Genomic DNA, 24447 nt, shown 5'->3' with positions numbered 1-24447 from the left:
GGTGGTAAGATTGGTCTGTGATCTTGCCTTTTCCAAAGACTTTTATCTCAAGTGTGTATGAAGCATGAGGGCTCGTTTCCACTATAGCGAATCCGCATGCGGGCACTGCACGCGGATTCGCATAGGCAATGTAAGTGGATGGGGCTGTTTCCACTTGTGCGGCTGTGGCAGCGTTTTTTGGTGCGGCAGAAATCTGCCGCTAATGTAACTAATAGGAAAATCGCATGTGGGGTGACCATGCGTTTTTTGACGCGAAATCGCATGCGATTTCGCATAGGTATTAATGTTGTTTTACACAGGCAGTGACATGGTTAAATTCGCATACAGCCTTACCTATGCGGAATCGCATGCGAAATCGCAGCAAAAACGCATGCGGAATCGCACCCGCATGCGATTCCGTCCGCGGTGGAATGCAGGCGATTCCGCACCGCACTAGTGGAAACGAGCCCTGAGTCTAATAGTTAACAGGGCTGTGGATTTTGTACAAAAATCATCCAACTCCAACTCCGACTCCGGGTGCCCAAAATTGCTCCGACTCCAACTCCTCGACTCCGACTCCACAGCCCTGGTTTCCAGGACAGGAAGAGTTAGCAAACTCCAGTTGTTATCTATGCAAAAGAGCCATTGAGCTCAACGACTTTTAAAGTCGCAGAGAGCTCTGTCTTCTGAAACTTATTATATCAAGTGTCTGGCACTGTTTTTTTTTTCCCCTGCAGAGGACAGTTCAAAAGTTCACAGCCTGCTCTGTAAAATCATTTAGAATACTTAGTAGTGTATAAACTGCAAACTCCAAAGCTACTTCCTGGTCGGGAAGGCTGGTGAAGACCTGTACAGGCACTGCCCGGCGATGCACATCCTTGATCGCGCACCCGCCACCGGGAGCGCTCTGCGTTTCCATACTACGTCACAACTACGGTACTGAGGTATCCTTTAAGTCAGCCCCTCTGATAGCCTATTTATTACTGACCCTAATCTGATAGAGCAGACGGTGTTGTATATCTGTTGGCTTGCACTTGTCTGTAGGCGGACAATATTAGTCAATTATAATGATTGCCATTACTTCTGATGACATTTCCTTTCTTTTCTATGGAAACACTGCTGTAATTGGTACCCAGTGGCTTCCTGTGGTGTTTTCTCTTAGCTGATTTCCTATTTGTTTGGAGTGATTGCATTTATTTCAGGCTGCAGTCTCACATGGCAGGAAGAATATGAAATAGTATGTCAGCGTAATTGTCTTATTTAGATCCAATTACTGGCCTGATATAAATCTCTCACTCTGGCTTCCTGTGTGGGGAGTTCTTGTTCCCTTTCACTTCTATCCTCTGACTGTAAATTACAACCGGCTCGTTTACCTCACGCCACAAAGGGGATTTAGCACCATATCTGGCAGGGGGAATGTAGAAGCTGGCAGCATGTCATATCTTTTCATGCCACATAATGCTGAGCTATTCAGACACTGGAGTGCTCAGGTAGACCTGCCCAGCCTAATAATGAACACACAATGGGTGCTTATTGGCTGCTATTGTGCAGAGGTGTGGAGCGACACTGGGGGTGACTTGTTTTTAGTGCCCCTGGCTGCACTGAACATTATAATGACAATGACTGGACCAATATGCTTTGTTTGCTTTTTAATTTCCTAAATTAACTTGACTTTGTGCAATAATCACACTTGTTTTTTTTTCCATCTGAATCCTCCTACACATGTCTGACTCAGGGCTCGTTTCCACTATTGCGGTGCAGAATCGCCTGGATTCCACCGCTGATGAAATCGCATGCGGATGCGATTCCCCATGCGTTTTTTACCGCTAATTAATTCGCATAGGTGAGGGTATGTGCGATTTTAACCATGTCACTGCCTGTGTGAATTTACATCCGTCCCTATGCGAATTCGCGGCAAAAAACGCAAGGGGAAACCGCATGCGATTTCCCTATTAAATACATTGCATGCGATTCGCATGCATTCCACTCGCAGGCGAATTCTGCGGCTCTTTTGTGCGTTTTTTCACCGCTGAAAAAAACGCACCTCAACAACGCTACAGTGGAAACAGGCCCATCCACTTGCATTACATGTGCAAATCTGCAATCTGCATGCGTTGGACGCATGCGGATTCGCGATAGTGGAAACGAGCCCTTAGGCCTCTTGCACACTGCATGCATTTCCGATTCAGATTCCGCTTTTTAATCGGTTTTTACATAGTTACTATGTATGTAACTATGTAAAAACCGATTAAAAAGCCGAATCTGAATCGGAAATGCATGCAGTGTGCAAGAGGCCTTAAGTCGGCTTATAACGACTTCCTCAGCCGATAATTAGATGTGTATACGGCAGCTGACGGCCCTAACTCGCGAGCGATCTGCCGGACGGATCTACTCAACCCCAGCAACACTGATCCGCCGATCCTCCGCCCGCCACGTGACATCACACTGGCACTGCTCGTTGTCCCTCGGTCGTCTTCCCGCATAGCAACACAGCGCATGGTGAGCTGCACAGCTGACATGCATGTGTGCAGCCTGGCCCAGCAATGTCACCCAATTACCTACTGTAATTGACAGCAACATAGGCGTAAAGTTATTTATAGTGAATTTTACTCTGGGAGAAATGTACATCTTATACACATGGATGTTAAAGGAATTTATAAGTCAAAAAAAAAAATGATTTTAACTTACCTGGGGCTTCTTGCAGTCCATGTGAAGTCCTCCTGTGCCCACAACGTCCTCCTGATCCCCTCCGGCCAGCAGCAGCGACCCCCACAAAGCTGGCCTGCTCTCGCGAGTTACCAGCTACTGTGCATGCGTGGCCTCCAGCCATGCATATCCTGATGCTGGGAGCGCTCTGCACATGCTCAGTATGTGGAAATTGTCGCTGCGCCTTCGCAGAGTGCTCCTAGCAGCGAGAGTGCAATCAGGGTGTGTGCCGCTCGGGGCCGCGCAGTAGCCGGCAACGGCCACTTTTGCAGGGGTCGCTGCTGCTGGCTGGAGGGGATCAGGAGGACGTTGTGGGCACAGGAAGACTTCACAGGGGCTGCAAGTAGCCCCAGGTAAGTTAAAAAAATATGTTTTAATGACTTTTAATATTCCTTTACATTTTAAAATGTTTCATTATATTTCTCCTTTAATGAGTTGCCTCACTTCTTCCTATTGCTTCCTATATATTTATAATTTTTTGGTGCCAGCATTAAACCATTGCTGATGAGCCATTCATCCAGTATTGACTTCATGCATTAAATTGCAGCGTCCTCAAAATGGCATGGGATACAGTCTGCAGTCTATCAAAGTTGAAAACTACATGTTCCATCGCGCACTGCCAGCCGATTCAAGTTTTCCGCAGCAACTGCAGCCCCCTCAGTGTTGCTAAAAATGTGGGTCTAAACTGAGAAGCACTTAACCGGCGGTAGAGCTTCTCCTGGTGGTACGTGGTGTGCAGCAGTGCTCAGGATTTGCATTTATGTGGGAAATGGCACTGTGGGAGAAAATGCTCGCTTTAGTTACCTCTATTATACTAGATTGTCCTTGTGCTAAAGTGTGACCATACATCCTTATAGCAATAACAATAAAACATGCAAAAAGCAAATCATTTACTCAAGGCATGCTTCAAGCAAATCTGAAGTGAAAATAAAGTGATGAGATAAACAATTGCATCTATAGTCCTATCCCTACACAGGACTTTCCTGGAATCCCATTGTTTTATTTTGTGCTTAAAGTTTTTAATATCTGCCTTTAAGATTTTGACTTGAATACATTACAAGTGTGTTTTATTGTCATTCAGCTTCCATACAGACAAATCTTGAACTATTGAACTGATCTCTTCCCTGTAATCAGCTGTGTTTCTCTCAGCCTCGCAGAGTTTCACAACCCTACGTAGCTAACAGCAAGAGCACTGTTGTCATTCAGAGACCTGCATTACTTTCCTGTACAGTACCAAAAAGGAGCCATAGTCACTCTCAGTATAGGTAGCCAGAAGTAGCCCCCCTCCCCCACATATAGGTAGCCAGATGTGATCCTCAGTCTAGGTACTTAAAGGGGATAAGTAGCCAGAGCCCCCCCCCCTATAGGTAGCTAGAAGGAGCCTCCTCCCCCCCCCCCCCAGTATAGGTAGCCATTATAGGAAGTTAAAGAGGCCAGGTAGCCAGAAGGACCCCCGCAGTATAGGTAGGCAGCACGGTGGCGTAGTGGTTAGCTCTCTCGCCTTGCAGCGCTGGGTCCCTGGTTCGAATCCCAGCCAGAGCACTATCTGCAAAGAGTTTGTATGTTCTCTCCGTGTCTGCGTGGGTTTCCTCCGGGCACTCCGGTTTCCTTCCACATTCCAAAAACATACGGATAAGTTAATTGGCTCCCCCTAAAATTGGCCCTAGACTACAGTACTTGCACTACATAATATAGATATATGGCAATGGTAGGGATTAGATTGTGAGCTCCTTTGAGGGACAGTTAGTGACAAGACAATATATATATATATATACACTGTACAGCGCTGCGTAATATGTCGGCCCTTATATAAATACTAAATAATAGTAATAAAAAAATAATAATAATATAGGTAGCCAGACGTAACCCACCATGCAGAGTAGCAGAACGTAGGAGTGGCTCATCTCTTCAGGCTCCATCAGTGATCTACAGTCTTCAGTTGTGCCCGTTTCTATGATTAGAGCGCCCTCTATATTCATGTAATCTGATGATGGGTAACATAACGAAAGGGGGAGCTGTACTCAAGGAGACGGATATGCCTGGAGACTGTAGTTGTAGAGATAGTTGTTGGAGCCTAGGCAGGTTAGTGAGTTATCTTCTAAGCTCTGCCTCTTATACTCTGCACCTCAGGGAGCCTGCTGCAGGTCTCTGTGGGGCCCCTACCCCCACAGAGTGGAGCCCTTACCTAACACTGAGCCCCTCTTGGCTATGAACCTCATAGCAGCTGCTATGATGGATGATCCCTACACCAAGATTTCAATAAAAACCTGTTCAAATCATTTGCCACACTTTCAGAAAATCCTCCTTTAGCTGGATGAAATTTGTTCTTTCGAGCCTACCTTCGTCCGTGGAGGACTGTGCGGCGGTGTTAGTGTGAGGTGCCACCGGCCACTTCAGTCCTATGCCAAGGATGGTACCAGCCTTGTGTACAGAGGCCAAGCTGGGAGATGCAGCTGTGTCATACGTGAGGAATAACCTGTATATCAGAAATAATGTTCTATGGCTGCATTGTGATGGGATGTTTTTGTTTTGCACACAGGAGGCAGACAGCGGCGAGGAAGAATGCCGGTCACAACCTAGAAGGTAAGAGAAGGACGTATTGTATAGAATACAGCATACAGGACTCTCCTCTCATTCATGCTGCCTTTCCAGTGCTTTGTGACTCAACAGTTAAAAGATTTGCTACGCCCGGTAATCCAAGGTTTAGAAAGATGAGCATTGTTTATTATGACAGAGATTATACTGGGAAGAAAATAATGGATTTAAATATTGTGCTGTGATAATTCTCTTCCTTAATGCTACAGAATACTGAAGGGCTTTATTTTCCAAAGACACTCTCAGCGGGTATCATTCACGCAGCCGTACATTGCTGCAAGTCCCTTTGATCGATATCCAATCAAAAAAAATAATCAAAAATCTGATAGGAATTTGGAAAAATTGCATGTGAGCTTTCTTTTATAGCCGATTGATGTAAAACCTGAATATCAAACTGAATTAAAAATTGCGTAGTGGTCCAAAATGTAATTTAGGAATCTGCTTAATTGTAGATGGGATTGCCCTCCTATAGACTTGTAAGTTTTGCAATATGTCAATAGGATCTGTAACAGTAACAAATACAACTTAATGGTTAACTGGTTTATTTCATTAGTGTTATTCTGGTTTAAATGATGTGTCTGAGAAGCCTTTTGATTTGTATCATATCATTCTGGCAATGGCCAGGAAAGACTTTTTTTTTTTTTTTAACAAACGGCAGGATTCTACTTCCCCCAAAATTGGTTTAGTCAAAGAAGAACTGGCACATATTTACACTATGTGAAAACATAACTCTTTCCAGGCCAAAGAGAAAAGGACCAAAAAGTGTTTCAAAATATAGAGACCTCATGTGCAGAGACACTTGAACAGTCAGGAACAGAATGTGCTGATGGGGAATTTCAAGCTAACTTCTTGGTACTGCCTTGAAGATCTACGAGGCAGTTTGGGTAGTATGAAGGCTCTATCCTGTTCTGGCATCTTGGCCAGCTGTCGACGCAGAGATGGGGAGTTGAGGGATGCCCTTCTGGGGGACGGGAGATTGTTCTTTCTTGGTTAGGTTTGGAGGTGCTTTGTTTTTTTTGGATGCTTACAGTGTACCAGAGATGGAAAATAATTTTTTTTTATACATACCTGGGGCTTCCTCCAGCCCCATGCGCGCGGATCGCTCTCATGCCGCAGTCCTCAGCTCCGGTATCGTGTCCCATTAGTTCTGCCAGTTGCGGCCAGTCTGCGCAAGAGGAAGTGCGCTCTCTACTTTTCTCTCTAGCGGTTGCGCACATGGGAGTGATCCATGCACATGAGGCTGGAGGAAGCCCCAGGTATGTATAAAACTTTTTTTTCTTTTCTCTGGTTACCTTCAAATGATATTCGGTATTGTTTTGTTATGCAATGGAAATGACCATGTGATTGACTTGCTTTGGCCAGAGTATCAATTAAATGTTGGAAATAAAACAAAAAGCAATTCCTAGGTTAATGATACATGGTACGGGTGCTGCCAAACAACCGAATACTAGCGTACAAGTGCAGCAGCTGGCAAGCACAACCAATCATATTTCATCTGTTCATGGTACACAGTGCTGATTTATTTGCACATTTTTTTTTTACATACTACCCACCCCAAAAAAGGATCACAAAACCTGTGACAAGCTTATTGTATACAGATGCTGAGGGAGTATCTTTGCTGATAATGGCCATCACTGTTGATAATCTAGTGTGTTATAGCAGCCTTCGATCTACCTTGGCACAGCAGAAAGCAGTCTGCCTGGGGATGCACTTGGCTGAGCACTGGCCAAGTGCATTGTCCTCCTGCTCCCCACATAGCAGCAGAACGCATCATTATTCTAGAGGCTAGCAACACATCTGTACAGCCACTGCCATGCACTGTCACATAAAGTCCAGATCCCTGCCAGGCAACAGTCCTCGTACATGTGTATAAATCCTCGTTCACATCATATGCGCTTCCGTGCGCATTTGGAAGCCCGTATGATGTGGTGACACGCAAGAATGGCAGAAGGGCATACACAGCCCTTCTGCCGTTCACATCTACTGCGCTGCGCAGCAGTATGACGCGCTATGATGCTTGCATACTGCTGCCTGCATTCTGCCCGCAAGTGCAGAGCTGACCCATCACTGTCAATAGATGGGATCAGCAGAGCAGCGGGTAGCGGCGCAGATAGCGTGCGATCGTACATGTTGCGTTATGATCGCACGGCCATCTGCGCTAGTAGATGTGAACGAGGCCTCGTGTTGATTTACAGAGAATTTCCTCCCCAGCCTCTTGAAATAAACACTGTGTATTTTACATTTTGCCCCAAGTTTCTTAGCATATGTTTTTCTTACACTGCTAGAATGTTGGGAGCTGTAGAGTTGTTGGACATAGTGCTCACATGTAACTTCAGACATGCATGATTTCATAAAGTTCTTATCTTCTGCCATTATAAGCAGGAAGTTTATTGCACAGAAACCCCAGTATATCTCTAGTTTACACAATGCTGCTTGTTTCACAATCTGTTCAGCAACAGGAAATTGCTAAACATTATCTTGTAGCTACCTGTGTATAACAGCATGCTTCATTTCATTATGTGTAATCATGAGCTACTTAGTTAAAGGATGGTGACAGGCCTTCCTTTATTCCAGTATTACCAATAAAAGACTTTATCTGCTGTTCCAATTAAGGTGGAAGAAACTGTACTGGGTGAAACTTCCTTCTGCTTCTCAGCACTGGGGACAATACATGGAGCTGCTGCCTGCTAAAGACAGCGTCTTTCATTTGAAAGAAGCCCTCTCCCCCTTTTGTGTCTTGGAAATCATTATACATTTTATTCATCATGTTACTTTTATCACTGGCATTACCAATTCTATATTTTGTATCATTTTTTTGTATTTTGTCACTAAGTATGTATCTTGTATATTAGTGTACACTATTGTCTGTATTATGTACCCCATGTTTGTTTCTTAGTTTGTACAGCGCCACGGAATATGTTGGCGTTTTATAAATCAATAATAATAATATTTGAAAATACAAAGCTGTTTGGTTTTTAAGATAAATTCTATTCAGTGCTGGGACCCACTATCAGCGCTTAGCATCACCAAAAAAGATTCTATTCAGTGCTGGGACCCACTATCAGCGCTTAGCGGCACCAAGATAAATTCTATTTAGTGGTGGGACCCCCTATCAGCGCTTAGCGACACCAGATAAATTCTATTCAGTGCTGGGACCCCCTATCAGCGCTTAGCGGCACCAAGATAAATTCTATTTAGTGCTGGGACCCCCTATCAGCGCTTAGCGGCACCGAGATAAATTCTATTTAGTGCTGGGACCCACTAGGTGCGCTTAGCGGCACCAAGATAAATTCTATTTAGTGCTGGGACCCACTAGCTGCGCTTAGCGGAAGTGCAAAGAATATGCCATTTAGTGAATCGCGGACGTGCAGCGATTTCAGTGATTCCTGGAGCAATCCTGATTTGGCTACTGCAGTCATCGATGCAATCGCTTGGGGATCGCTCCCAAAATGCTGTGTTTTGCGATTGCAACGCTGCTAGTGGGACCACCCCCGTAGGGATCCACTGGAGTAGCGCTTTGCCGATCAGCAAGCGCAGCTAAAGTGCTAGTGGGTCCCAGCCCTTACTTTTAAATTACTTTTGCTATATATGGGTTAAAGTGAGTCTGAAGCGAAGATTAAAATTAACCACTTTGTCCTCCTTGACGTAGTTCTACGTCAAGGAGGACATGTGCGCTCCCGCGGCCAATCGCGCGCTCCGGGCCGCGGATCGTTAGCCCAGGAATCAATGAATCGGGCCATGGTGCCCGATCACTGATTCCTCTCTCCCGCAGAAAAAACGACTGCTTCTCTCGGAGGCTTCGCTTTTTCTGTCTCCTATGTCCCTCTAAGCATACATTGTACGCTTAGAGTGACGTCATGTAAACAAACTCAAAAGTAAAACTACATCTAAATGTAAAAAAAAAATAAAAATACACATATGTTTACCCAAATCAAATACTATTTACATCCCACCCTCCCAAAAATACCCACATAAAATGTTTAATAATAATTTAAAAAAAACCATTACAATAAAAAAAAACACATAAATATTTACTTAGGGTCTAAAATTTTTAAATATCTATGTAAAGATGAAATATTTCTATTTTTTTTTTTTATAAGCTTGTAAATAGTGATGGATGCAAAACGGAAAAAATGCTATTTTATTTCCAAATAAAATATTGTCGCCATACATTGTGATAGGGACATAATTTAAATGGTGAAATAACCGGGACAAATGGGCAAATACAATACATGGGTTTTAATTATGGAGGCATGTATTATTTTAAAACTATAATGGCCGAAAACTGAGAAATAATGATTTTTTTTTAAAGTTTTTTTCTTATTCTTACTGTTAAAATGAATTTACAGTAAGGTAGCTCTTAGCAAAATGTACCACCCAAAGAAAGCCTAATTGGTGGCGGTAAAAACAAGATATAGATTAGTTCATTGTGATAAGTAGTGATAAAGTTATAGGCTAATGAATAAGAGGTGAACATTGCTCGGATGCATAAAGTGAAAACGACAGAGGGCTTAAGTGGTTAAAAACAGATACTCACCTAAGGAGAGGGAAGGCTCTGGGTCCTATAGAGCCTTCCCAATATCCTGACAGTGTCTGCGTTCCCCCGCAGACCGATCGGTCGTATACTGCTCTCTTCTGCTTCCCCTGGCTTTCCGAAGAAGGGGGAGGCTGCAGGGAAATGATGACACAGTGAGGAGAACGAGAAGGCTCTGGGTCCTATAGAGCCTTCTCCTTAGGTAAGTATCTGTTTTTTTCTTTTGAATTCCACTTCAGACCAAATTTAATGAAAATAATAGTATTAATGAATAATCAGAATTGCTATAAGGCCCAGGACCCGCTAGAGCAGTGATGGCTAACCTTGGCGCTCCAGCTGTGACAAAACTACAAATCCCATCATGTCTCTGCCTCCCCGAGTTATGCTTAGAGCTGTCAGAGTATTGCAACGCCTAATGGGACTTGTAGTTCCACCACAGCTGGAGTGCCAAGGTTAGCCATCACTGCTCTAGAGCATTTTCAGCAGTGATTAATGCTTTCTAGGAATCGCTGTAGATTTCAGAAATCACTTTGCCAATGAAAGTCAATAGAGGTGAGCCCACTGGATTGCAATTTAGCCAAATTTCAATCACTCCGCCAGCACCATTTTTCTACCCATTGCGATTCAGTGTTAAGTATAGGATCACTGCAAAATTGCTTTTCAATTGCTGTACATAGCGATTTAAAGCTATTTTGCAGCTCTTGTATTACCCAGAAACCACCAGCTTACCCAAAATCCCTTGCAGAACTTCAAAACTGCAAATCGCTAATCAAAATCACTTTTGCAATCACAAGCACTAAAATAAAATTGCTACAAAAAACGACGGGGATCATTTTACAAAACGCTTACAAAAACACTGAGCGATTGCGACTGCAATCACCGATCTGTAGTGAGTTCTTGGCCTTACTGCATTTTCTGCAGTACTTTACAGCATACACTCCAACAAAACTTGGCCTTAAAGTGGCCACACACAATATGATAAAATGATCCAATTTCCCGGCAATAAAAACAATCCGTTGTAGAGAAAATAAAAAGCTTCCCCCCCTTATTCTTTCAAGATATCTGCTTTCCCATTTTTTATTTGATAAAAGTAGATTGCCTGTTGTCTCTCCTCCCCCTCCTTATAAACAGATGTGTTGCTAGCCTTTAGGCTAGCGTCGATGTGGCTGTACAGGTTTCGGCTGTCACCTGAGGAATCAAGTCCCGATTACTGTGGGCGACAGTATTTGTACATGTGTACTATTTGTAAGCCATAATTCTAAACTCAGCAAAAGAGGATCAGAAGGAAGTTCCGCTTTAGGAGTTTGTCTTATGCAATCGGAATAGTTTGTGTTGTCTAGCTGCTATTTCCCTTTTCTCTGTCTGAGTTATTGGTAAAGAAGCAGTGAGGTGTGATTGTGTTATCAGTACAGGCTGTGCCAGACCACAAGACATCTTACACAAGAGCAGCATTTCCTGGAGGACTGCGAGTTCCCATAACTGCTCATCCCCAATGACCAATAATAAAGGCAATGATTTTTTTTACAAACCTCTGAAACAAGTGTGTTTAATATCCAATGCCAATCCAAGGTAGTGAGGGGGCAAAACCTTGGCCTATAACATTACTACAGGTCCTTGGTATGCCACCCAGGCGGGGATCGCCTGATACATGCGCTTGAGCAACCGGCCGAAAAAGCAAAAACCTACTCCATGCAGCTATAAATACTTACCAAGCCTCCAGCGACGTCTTCTAACCTTTCTATAGCCCCGTCGGCTTTCCAGCGTCCTCCGTGCGAGGCTCCTGACCGGGAACCGTACTCGGACACTACTGCAGCCAAATAGATCAGTATGGCTGCAAAGCAACTGGCATTTTTAAAAGGAAATAGATATGGCAGCCTCCATATTCTTCTAATTTTTGTTGTTCTTTAACCACTTGAGGACCGCAATGTTAAACCCCCCTAAAGACCAGGCCATTTTTCTCTAAATGGGCCATTGCAGCTTTAAGGCCTCGCTGCAGGGCTGTACAACTGAGCACAAAAGTGATCCCCCCCCCCTTTTTCCCCACCAACAGAGCTTTCTGTTGGTGGGGTCTGATCGCTCCCAGGTTGTTTATTTTTTATAAATTATTTATTTTATTAAATTACATTTTTGTATTTATATTTTTCCATGTCCCTCCCTCCCAGCGGCAGCCTATGACAGTGATCGATTGAGAAAATAATTAAAGTTATCGCAAAATTGATTCCTTTGTTGATCGGGAGAAGTTTGGAGATGTACACACGGTACAACTTCCTGTCCCGATCGGACGGGAAATTGCATTGTGTGTTCCCAGCATTACACTGAGGAACACAAAGCTAGTGGCAGCGGAGTAATCCATAACAGATAAGATTTGTGCTAAAACTTTGCTTAGTACCTACCGGTGCAAGGTGCTCAGACAGGCAATTGTATGCCTAGTTTTAAAGGATACCCGAGGTTACATGTGACATGATGAGATAGACGTGTATGTACAGTGCTTAGCACACACATAACTATGCTGTGTTCCTTTTTATCTTTCTCTGCCTGAAAGAGTTAAATATCAGGTATGTAAGTGGCTGACTCAGTCCTGACTCAGACAGGAAGTGACTACAGTGTGACCCTCACTGATAAGAAATTCCAACTATAAAACACTTTCCTGGCAGAAAATGGCTTCTGAGAGCAGGAAAGAGATAAAAAGGGTCAATAATTCATAGATTTTAGCTCTGGCATTCTTCAATGAATGTGTCATCCAGCAAAAACAATAAAACAGGTAAAACTTAAAAAGTAGATTTAGGCCCCATTCACACTAGAGCGTTTTGCCGCAATTTCGGCAAAACGCCCAAACGCTAGCGCTTTTTAAAAGCGCTAGCGTAATGAAACCCTATGGGCCCGTTCTTATTAGGGTGATTTGCGCTAATTGACGCGAATCGCCCAAAAACGGGCAAAAACACGAACGCGTCACCTGCACCATTTTCAGTCGATTTCCCGGCGATCGCGTTTCAGTGCTATAGAAGCGCTAAATGTGATCACTGCAAAATCACCGCAGTGTTCAGTGATTTTTTTCCACGTGAAATAGTCGTGAAAAAAATCTCCGGCGTTTTGCGTTTCTAAGTGTGAATGGGGCCTGAAACATAAAATAAAACTGTGGAATATCTTAAAAAGTCATTTTTAGGAGAAGGAAGATAGCTACAATGGTTTATTTAATCAGTTTATTTTCGCCTCGGGTGTCTTTTAGAGTGGAACTATACTGAAAGTAATGTAATGAATAAAATAGTTTATTTTTACTTTTTATATCCTTTAACCAGTGTTTGCCCATTGCAAACTTTTTCCTCTTTCTGATTTACATTCTGAATTTTATCACAGGGGGCAACATCTTTAGTTCTGGCAGGTGCATCTCTGTTGAATGTTTAACTCTGCGTTCCGTAGTCAATCGAAAACAATACCTGGTCTCCCAGAATGCTCTGGGAGGAGAATTCCGCATAGCTAATCAGCCTAGACTGGGAGGGTGGGGCTACATAGCAATATAGATATATAAAGTGTTTCTGATGCTGAATCCGGGATAATTAACGTAAAAGTGGATATCCTGAATAATTTACTGTATTCCACTATATGTCACTACAGTGCCTCTTTAAAGATCGCTAAACTATTGCACTACTTTAACAAAAGGACGGGCGGCAAATTAAGAAGTGCATTCAACGCTGTCCTTAGAGAAGGAAATACTCTAACTCTGCCAATCACGAAAATCTAAAATGTGTATGTGGCTTAAAGTTATACTCCCCATCAAGATACCAAACAGAAGGAAAACAGCTGCCCGGCCCTGCTCCAGCCAGAGGTAAAATAAGATCTTGGTTGGACCTCTGCTTTAGTGGAGTTTTGTGAGTGAATGTATAGGAAGCAGCCAGGCAGTGTGTAGGAGTACTGCAGGGCCGTCACCTGTGTGAACAGGCCACAGAGCTTAGCCTGCATTATTTCCTCTATCTTTTTTCCATTCAAGTTTTTAAAGGGGAAATCCAGTTTCCATATAAAAGCCTAATTAAACGATTTATGCCATTAATCATAGTCTTTGTTTTTTTATTGTTTCCTGTGTAAGTGGATTTTCCTACATCCTAAATATTCCTTTGACCATCTCACCACCAGCGTGTACTGTCAGCGTTCATCCTGAGAAGGCGGGGCTGAGCCAGGGAAGCTTAGAGAACAGCCAGTGGGCGTCATCAGGGTTTGAGCTTTGTGAGGTAAAAGTAAAGGTGTCCATACACTAGTATATGGCCGCCAGATCAACCCACAGATATATTCCTCCATGATCTTAATCTGATCGGTGAGGGATCTATTGGCTGCCCACACATTGTACACAGATTTTGAATGGATTTCAGCAGAAATCGATTTAAAATCTGTAGAGCCGGCACCTGCCTTGCCACGCCCAGGCCTTCCCCATCTGTGCTCCGCGGCCGGTAGCAATAATCTCACCTGTTGGCTGGCGCATGTCCCTTCAGTCTGGTGCTTTAACTACATGTGGCAGGTCTTCTCTTCTGTGTGTCCCTCTTCTCTTCCTGTCATGTGACAAGCTGAAGTTCAAACACTAGAGAGCTGAAAGATACACGCCGGCCCTCTTGTGTTTGAACTTCGGCTTGTCATGTGACAGGAAGAGAAGTGGACATACGGAGCCGGAAGAAGTTACAGCACTGGTCCCAAGAGGACAGCAGAGAGTACTGTCGCTATTCTGGATCCGTTGTCACCGAATCAAAAGCCGCTAGCAATACGCTCCCGACCTACTGGTGATTGAGCAAAATTTCTATAGATCAAAAGAGAAGATATGTAATAGATCCAGGTCTAAGCCTAGCAAGCCTAAAAAAAATAAAAGAAATTGCCGATGGTGGAAAATCATGACCGATGCAATTGTCATGATATTCCATCATCACCATTTTTTTTATTTTTTTTATTTTTTTTTTTTGCTTCATGAGCATATTTATTGCTTTCATGCACGGCTTCTTATATTTTCCACTTGCACTTCAATGAAATTATTTCAGATTACTTATAAGGCTTAGACCCTGATATATTACTGTACATATCTTCTCTTTTGATCTATAGACCCAAATAGAGGTGCCAGGGATTACCAGTGGGCAAGATGGCGTTGACTGGAACCCCGCTTTATTACTCTATGTATAGGGAGTACTGCTACTTTACTGTTTGCTACAATATGCACCTTTTAGCTGGTTTAGTTGTTTGTATTGTGACTTTTGCCAATTGCATAAACAAGTATTGACCTTTACTATATTGGTGGTGCTGCCGTTTTTGCCTGAACTTCTTTCCCTTTAGGCCTCTTTCACAGTGAGACGTTAAAGTCGCACGTTATAAAAAATTATAACGCAGGCTAACGCATAGCAATACAAAGTCTGTGCGACATTCACAGTGCACACGTTGCGTTGTGTGTAACGTATAGAAATATTTAGAAAGTGCTGCATGCTGTACGTTTAGCAATACATTTGCTGCGTTGTGTGTTGCACATTTTTTTTTAAAAAATGTAACGCATGCGCCGTTTTCGTTCCATCAGTATGCTACAAAAACGGCGCACCAAGAGACACATAACGCAGTGCAAAATAACGTCCAATTTCATAACTAACATGCGCTGCGTTAGGGGCACGTTGTGCGACTTTAACGTTGCATCAAACGCAACGTCCCACTGTGAAAGAGACCTTAACAACTGAAATGAGAGGGATTTAATTTCCTTTTAAGCAATACCAGTTGCCTGGCTGTCCTGCTGATCCTCTGCTTGTAATACTTTTAGCCATAGACCGTGAACAAGCATGCAGCAGATCAGCGTGCTTGTTTCAGGTGAGTGGTGATTCAGACACTACTGCCGCAAAATAGATCAGCAGGACTGCCAGAAAACTGGTATTGTTTGAAAGGATATAAATATGGCAGCCTCCATATCCCTCTTGCTTCAGTTGTCCTTTAAAGGAAACCTATAATGAGTTAAAAAAAAGTTTCACTTACCTGGGGCTTCTGCCAGCCCCCTGCAGTCGCCCTTTGCCTGCGCTGCCACGGAACGATCCTCCGATCCCCCACCATGGCTCACTTTTGCTTTCGCCGACTTGCAAGTTGACGTACACTGCACCTGCGCGGTCTTGGTCGCACGCGTTCTCGTTCACGCCCCCATCGCCGGGAGGAAACCTTGTGCTGTGTCTGCGCAGGAATCGCCTGGTGATGGGAGTGCGAACAAGAGCAGCACAGTCGCAGTGGCTGGCGAACGGCTCAGTCACCGAAAGTAAAAGTGAGCCACGGCGGGGGACCGAAAGATCGTTCCACGACGGCACGGGCAAAGGCGGCTGCAGGGGTCTGTCAGAAGCCCCAGGTAAGTGAAACTTTTTTTTTTTAAACTCATTACAGGTTTCATTTAAGATTCTGTGGCTTGCATGCCATTTATAGCGATTTTGTGTGGATATCTCGATTTGTTTGGATTGTACTAATATTGAGAGGTGCAATGTGTAGGCCAGGGCAGGGACATGGAGATATCCATGGCTTCCTTACTGTACTAAGGAAAACACAGGGTAGCTACAGCTTTACATTCATTGTATTTCATCTTTTTGCAGAAGCGGTTTAGTCATAATGTTGCCAGTGTTTTCTTAGTGATGCCAATACTGTATATACTTCTCAGTCTGAACCACGACTGTCTCCCTTACTAAATAGCTTATTTCAGCAAACTGGGTTAGGCTTTGGAGAAGTGCGTGAGTTATCTGCACCGCTTACGTTGTTTGGTATATTTAGCTGCTTCCTTACAGTAAACTTAGTTTTTCAGTGATTCACATCGTTGCCCCAAGCAAGCAGTTTACCTGGAGACGTGACCTCTTTTCTTGTTTGGCTTAAACTTGCACAATACGGTACAGTAAAAACCAGCAGAATTTGCTTCAGGAAAAAAAAGATCTATTTCTCAGAAGCCACATGACATCTAAAACATTTTTAATTCACTTTCAAAGTCATCCGGGTTGCCCAGTGCCAAATAATTTCCGCTTCTTTATGCAAAATATTTGGACAGAAAATATCTTGTCCTAAGCAGACAGATGGCCTGCATATGATCCCTTTGAGGTTAAAAAGGAAAAAGTCTCCAAATTTATACATGGCCATGGCTCCTTTATGCACTAGAAACCGCTTAAAGCAAATCTGAGGCGAAAATAAGCTTACGATATATTGAATTGTATGTGTAGTACAACTAAGAAATAAAACATTTGTAGCAAAGAAAAGTCTCAATGTTTTCCAGTACAGGAAGAGTTAAAAATCTTTAGTTATTTATCCAAAAGAGCTTCTCTGAGCTCTTCACCAACTTGGGTTGAATACAGTCCTGTTTTATAAAGCACTTATACAGCCAACAAGCAGCAAGAGACTGAGATGAGGCTTTACTGCAGGAAACTTCAAAGGGTCATTAGCTCTGCTCTGTGTTTATTTATTTATTCAAGTATTTATATAGCGCCGACATATTACGCAGCGCTGTACAGAGTTTATTGTCTTATCACTAACTGTCCCTCAGAGGGGCTCACAATCTAGTCTGTGTTATAGTTTAAAAGACAGAGTGTGCTTTTAAAATTGCAACTGTGACAGAATGATGCATTGTTATTAAAGGAAACCAGAGATCAACTAAAGTAAAGAATCAATACTTACCCGGGGCTTTCTCCCGCCCCCTAAAACAGTTACGAGTCCCTCGCCGTCCTCCCGCGGTCTGCCGTTCAGCAGCAGTCAGCCCTGGTAACTTGCTCAGTGATGTCAGTCCAGGTCTACTGCGCATGCGCTGTAGATCAGCGCATGCTCAGAAACCCAGACTGGACGCAACTGAGCAAGTTACTGGGGCTGATTGCAGCTGAACGGCAGACCGCGGGAGGATAGTGAGGGACTCGTCACCGTTTTTAGGGGGCGGGAGGAAGCCCTGGGTATCAAATCTTTACTTTAGTTGATCTGTGGTACACATTTAAAAAACCTATACTATATAACGAAAAAATAAAAATATGAGACTCTTTTCTTTGCTACTTATCTTGTATTCCTTATCCATACTACACATATAAATAAATAAGCAAAATAACCAATATTCCCATGAAGAGATCTTACAATGTTATAACTGTTAAAAGACCACTATTACGAGAAATTGTAAAATTTAAAATGCAATATAAAATGTACATTTCTCCTAGAGTAAAATGTTGGAAATAATTGATCTGGCAGTAAATCGGCCAGAAAATCTCATAGTGTGTACCCAGCATTAGGCAAGATCAATGTGTGCTGGTAAGTTTTCTCTTGCCTTATTATTTCCAGCATGATCTTAGTGAATTGAGGCCATTTTCTGCGCTGTACTCGTTCCCAAAACTGTTAGCCTGATGACTGATTAACAAGTCACTGCAGCAAATCAAATTTCCCTGGTGTTTTCCACGTCCGAATACTAATGGGCAAAGCCCCACCTACCTTTGCCCTAATAGGACGTTCTTAGATGTTTAAAGGCCTACCCTTGCCAGTACTGCTATTCTTTTGTCCTTGTCTCTAGTAGGTGTCATTGGATGTCTCAAAGGGTACCTGAGAAGAAAGAAGTCCCAGGTTCCATACTTACCTGGGGCTTCCTTAAGCTCTCTTGAGGCCACTTGGTCCCTCGCCGTCTCCCCGGGTCACTCACCCCCCCCCCCCCCTTAATGGCCCTGTAGCCTGGCCGAGTCACGCTTCGTTGCACATGTGCTAGGCCTGAAATAAATTGTTTCAGGATCAAAGTTGCGAACACAGAAACTGCGTTTCCGTAATCGTCATAGTGGCGATTTTTATCCCCCTCTGCGGGCAGTATAGCAGTCCTCTCTCCAGCTGTGCACAGCTCGCCGCTCCGTGCAGTGGCGGCTCAGCGGGTGTTACATGCAGCGGGTCTTACTTGCGGCGATGGAGGGGAGGCAGCCTGTTAGCTAAGCAGGCAGCAGTGACTCCGCCCACAGGCTCTCATTCTCGTGCGGCTCACTCCTCCCAGCGCCTGCACGAGCACATCACTAGCTGGGGGCGGCAGACTCCGCCTGCACGCCTATCAATTGTAATATCACAGGCAACAGACTCCGCCCATGCACCGTCAATCGAACCTTGTATTGCCTCCAGCTCCTTTGCACAGTGTGTCAGCATGATAATGCTGATGACTGTGCTGTGGTGTGACTGACTGTGGCCACCTATTCTGCAAAGCTGTTGTCTGCAGTGGGTCACTGTGAAATTGTGGCATTGCAATCTGTTTTGCATAGCTGTTGTCTGCTGCAGTGGGGCACAGTGAATTTGTGCAAAATGTCATTTTCTGTCAGTGCATGTTTGCAATTGTTACTGTGCACATTGAGAAATTAGCAATTAAAGCTTGATTTGAAGAAAATTGTGAATTGAATCAAAATCGCAATTTCTGACAGAAATCAGGCAATTCAATCTTTTCCTAAAATCGTTCAGACCTAACATGCGCGGCCCTGTGATGCTCCCGTGGCCAGAAGCGTTCGGTTACTCTAGTTACTGCCGTGCAGATGCAGAACGCTCCCAGCCATGGGAGCCCGTTGGGGGCGCGCATGTGGCTGGGCCGCGCATTCAGGACTTGGCCAGGCTACCGAGCCATCCAGCGGGGGACAGGAGTGACCCTGGGAGACAGCAAGGGACCGTGCGACCTCAAGGTGGCTTAAGAAAGCTCCAAGTAAGTGTGAAACCTTTTCGTCTCAGGTACACTTTAATTTTTTCTCTCAACCCAGAAATTATTCATTTTTCCTTATATAGTTGTTACTGTATGTGGGTTAGGGAAAATGAATGGTAGACTTGAGTTGCTATGAGCAACAAAAAGCTGTTGTTTCTTAGGATAGTTATAGTCATAATACTCCTTGTTAAAATAATAATAATAATAATAATAATAATAATAATAATAAAAAAACATGTCACTGTGACGAAGGGAGAAGGTCTGACAAACGTCTTTGCTGGCCGTGTATTTTGCCTGGAGTGACAGTCACAACAAGGAAACTGCTGGGTGAGACGATGGATGAGGTGTACTGCGATATTTATGTCACCTCTCATCCCTGAGGGGAGACCGGTCTTGTGAGAGCAGCCTTGTCTGTAAATAGTCACCTCTGTGTCTGGTTACATCTGTGTCACCTCAGCTGATATGACCGCTCCAGAGATTTTTTTTTTATATTCTCTTCCTGTTTTCCTTTTTTTCTTCACTATCTTCTACCTGAACCCCAGAGAGAAAGCTACACATACAGGTGACATGCAGGATTTGTACACAATCTTACCTACAAAACAACTGCTTCCGATTTTGTACACACTGGTAACAATGGCCAACCTGAAGGATCATTCTTGAGCATGCTTGGGCACTGCCAAGTCATCAGGGGAAACACACTTGGAAAAGATGCCTGAATCCCGAGTAAAGGCGGTCATACAGCTACTGATTTGGTGGCCTGACAGACCCCCCCCCCCCCCCCCCCCCAAGAAAGGGGAAAAAAAACTATAAGTTATAAGGACTATTCTGATCAAAAAAGGTTGGTGACTAAGAGTTGAAAGGCGAGTAGCATGCATAGTCCACAGCAACAGAGGGGCAACAACACAACAAATTACACCTGAATTCAATGCAGGTGCATTACAAAGCATATCCCAACACACAACAATACAGACTTTGCAAAGGATGGGCTTAAGCAGCAGGAGACCATCAACAGTGCCTATCGTATGATAGAAATATAGGAAAAGACGCCTGTTGTGGGCCCTTGCCACTGTACTCATTCGATCTCAAATCGGTTTTAGGAACATCAATCAGAGTTTAACCTGTTTCTATGGCCAGCTCAGTTCCATTACCTCAATCCTATAGAGAATTTGTAGGACAAAGTCAAAAGATTAATCTAAAGCCGCCATCCACTCTGTCCCCTCTTAAGGTGCGTACACACATCAGATTTACGCAAACGACCCGTTGTCGGGTGTGTGTACAGTCTGTCGTTCAGCTGATAAGACCGGACTTGAGTAATCCGCCAAGCGGCTGAACGACAGACTGTACACACGCCCGATTTGACGTCTGAACAACCGGTCGTTTGGACGTCCAAACGATGGGTCGTTTGCGCAAATCCGACGGGTGTATGTACCTTTAAGGTTCATACACGCACACACTACTAAAGAGAACAACTGGTCCGTCAGACCCTCCCGCTGGGCGGTCGTTCTCCCGACAGTAGTGCGTGTGTACAGTCTATCTGCAGACTGATGAGGCTGTTTCTGAACGATCCGCTCAACAGATCGTTCAGAAACAGACTGTACACACGCACTACTGTCGGGAGAACGACCGCCCTGCGGGATGGTCTGGCGGACCCATCGTTCTCTTTAGTAGTGTGTGTGTGTACGCACCTTTAGAGATGCCATAATGTCAGCCTCAGCAATGGTATCGGCATCTTGCGGAGTCCATGCCAAGAAGAATATCAGCTGTGAGCTAAAGGCGGACCAACTATGTATTATAGGGTGTCTAATTTTTTGGCCGCGTTTTGTACATATTCAAGAAAGGTGCCATACCTTACCTGCCTACATGCTTACTGCATGCAAAATTTCCCACTGGTGCACTCAGGCTGCCTTTTAACATTCACATCACAACAAATGTTTACAGAACAGAAGGTTATTGTATACCCCATCTGTCTTCTATATCTGGAAGGCACCAGTATGGAGCTATCATGTCATTTTAGCTGGATCCGCCCCATACAATTTTTCGGTAGATTTACCTGCCAGATTATTTCCAGCATGTCTGATCTGAAAATCATTTGCCAGACCCTTGCCCAGAACCATTGCAAATAATTGTTTCAGCTGACAAAACATATTGATGTGTTCTATGCACCAAATGGGCAAGAGCTTGGTTCTGAGTCCCATGTGGTGGTAGCAGAATCGTGCAGATTTCAATGGCTGCTTGCTTACTCCAGGTTGCCCCAGTTCTGACGCGCCAGAGCTTGTATCTTCATAAAAAAATCACCAGTGGCAATTCTCACAGTTTGCTTCTCACAAGTTCAAGCGAAGCGTGTATAAAATGGGCATAGAAAGAAGCATTAGTCATCTTATTCCTTTTTTTTGTCTTTTTATTCTCATATTTGCTTTGCCTTAGCTGTGTTTGGATACGCTGTTCTGGCTGAACGGGGGGGGTTTGAACTGTACACGATACAAGCCGAGACCTGACATGTCCTTTACAATCTCATGTTTGTCTGGGTCATGAGTTATGTAACAGAACAAGTCCAATCACAGGGCAATTATTCAGAGCATTAGATGAGATCTTTACAGCCGTGAAAGACTTAATTACTCGCGCTCTCAATTATTTCTAGCGCACTGAATTTATTGTGTGTTTAATGTCATCATTTCTACAATCTTAAGAAAGCGATGTGACATTTGTGTGTGTTTATGTGTAATGAGGGTAGGTGGCTGCTGTGTGCCTGAAGCTCTGGTATCCCCCTCCAGCTGGTATGAAGTTGGCATATAATGTAGCTGGCAAGGAGCTGGATCATTCAGTTCCATCTGTGATGCCTGATACACATCATGCAATTTCCCGTCTGATAGACGGGTCGGAACGATTATTTAGGACAGGTCCGAGGTGATTTCCGATTGATTTTGTATAGAAGTGATTGAAAAATCGATCAGAAAACGATCGGAAACGGACCTGTCGAAAAATAGTCAATTCGACCAGCCAATCTGACAGGAAATTGCATGGTGTGTACCAGGCATTAGACTTGACTCAGAATGATGGCTTCCCTTTAAGGTGGCCATACACTTATAGATTTGCAGCAGATTCGACAATCACATAGATTTCTGTCAGATGCCTGTCAAGTCGAATCTGACAGGAATCTATCTGATGTGTGCCACACACTAGGAACAGATTCCCAATAGATTTCAGAATGAGATCTATTGAAAATCTATTGGAAATCGATCGAAATGCATTATTGGACCATTCGATCCAATGCAACTCTATGTGCCATCGATCTGCTGTCAGCAGCAGATCGACCTAGATTTTCCATCCTGTCAGATCAAATCGATCATAATCGACCGCAAATCAATTTGAATAGGGAATTTAAAAGAATCGATTTCTGATCAATTCTATAGAATCGATCGATCAATGGCTGAAATCGACCAGTGTATGGGCCCCTTAATGCTGGGAACACTCGATGCAATTTCCTGTCCGATCGATGGGGATCGGACGATTATTTCTGACATGCCCGATCCTTTTCGAACAAGAAAGGAATTGATTTTGCGAAAATTGATTCCTTTATCGATCGGGAGCAGTTTGGCCATGTACTCACAGTACAACTTCCCATCCTATCACCCGTCGATCGGACGGGAACTTGCATCGAGTGTTCCCAGCATTAGGAATGACCAGCACCCTTCTGATTAGGTGAAGAAAAAGCACTGATGAAGGAAGAGACCATCTTTCTGTAAGGAGGCAGTTTTTAGACTAACCATACTGACATCTTTAGATTGTAATCTCTCAAGGACAGGACTCTCTCACCCTTTTGTGTCTTGGAATTTGTTTTTGTTTTTTTTAGTCATCATTTTACTTTTGTCACTATTATCACCAATTCTGTATTTTGTATCTATTGTGTAGTTTGGTGTATGGTATATTGATGTATACCATTGTCTGTACCCCATGTTTGTTTATTACTTTGTACAGCACCAGGGAATATGTTGGAGCTTTATAAACCAATAATAATAGAATGCCCTGCTTATGTTGCTTCTCCTGGTGACTCTGCCCTTATGTGCTATGAGTTTATTTATACAACCTGTTGCCAATAGACCACTTGTGCCAGGATGTGGGTGTTCTCGTGGGAGAGAAGGGGTGTAACTGAATCAGGCTTCTCTGTGCCAAACTCCTTTGTGGCCGGGGTGCCAATTATTACTGCTAGCCTGAGTCATTTAGAAATACAGACAGGTTTTCATACCAGCGCATGCTTAAAGTGCACCTGAACTCTGCATGACTTTTTACGTGTAAGGCTTTTTTATGTTCTCTTTCCCAGGATCGTATAAACATTACTTCTGTCTGATATATTCACTTTCATTTAAGGGTGCATACACACATCCAATTTTGATTTGACAATCACTGGCCCATTTTACCCCTTCCATGTTGTATGAGAGTTTATCTACACAATCTGTTCATAGTATTCAAAATCTGTTGGCCCTCAAACTAACTAGAGGTGGTAAAATTGACCAGTCAAAATTGAATGTGTGTAAAAGGCTTTAAAATGAAACTGAACTCCCTGCGTCCACCCTGTGTGTGTTTTATAGAGAACAGCCTGTATAATTTTCCCTTCTCAGCAAGTAATGAGCTAGTGTAATTTGAGCTCCCAGCTGTCTACTGACTCTGCCTAGTTGAGAGCTAATATGTAAACACGGGATGTTAACCCTTCATATGCTCCCAGCAAACTGGGAAGTAACTACACTGCAGCATCTCCGAGGAGCTCTATAAGCTGTAACAAGGAAATGTAGTAGGAGGGCTGAACAGGAAGAGCCACGATTCAAGTTTGGACTTAGAATCGATACATACCCGGGGCTTCCTTCAACCCCATAAGCTCATTTGAGTCCCTCACCGTCCTCTGGCGATCTGCCATTCAGCCGCGATCAGCCCCGGTAACTTGCTCAGTCGAGTCCAGTCTGGGTCTTCTGCACATGCGCAGACC

General features: G+C 43.7%; 1 protein-coding gene across 2 annotated transcripts in view; it reads left to right on the top strand.

Moving 5' to 3' along the window:
* Window positions 1-24447, top strand: part of SSH2 (slingshot protein phosphatase 2) — a 302262-nt gene that overhangs the window by 120032 nt on the left and 157783 nt on the right. For both annotated transcript variants that reach the window (XM_068270325.1, XM_068270323.1), the window contains one exon: window positions 5225-5268. In XM_068270325.1, coding sequence (XP_068126426.1) covers window positions 5225-5268 — 44 coding nt within the window. The remainder of the gene's footprint in view (window positions 1-5224; window positions 5269-24447) is intronic.

This window comes from Hyperolius riggenbachi, chromosome 2 (genome assembly GCF_040937935.1).
Source record: "Hyperolius riggenbachi isolate aHypRig1 chromosome 2, aHypRig1.pri, whole genome shotgun sequence".
NCBI lineage: Eukaryota > Metazoa > Chordata > Amphibia > Anura > Hyperoliidae > Hyperolius > Hyperolius riggenbachi.
The sequence above is the reverse complement of the archived record's forward strand: the minus strand, read 5'-3'. Positions and strand labels throughout refer to the sequence as shown.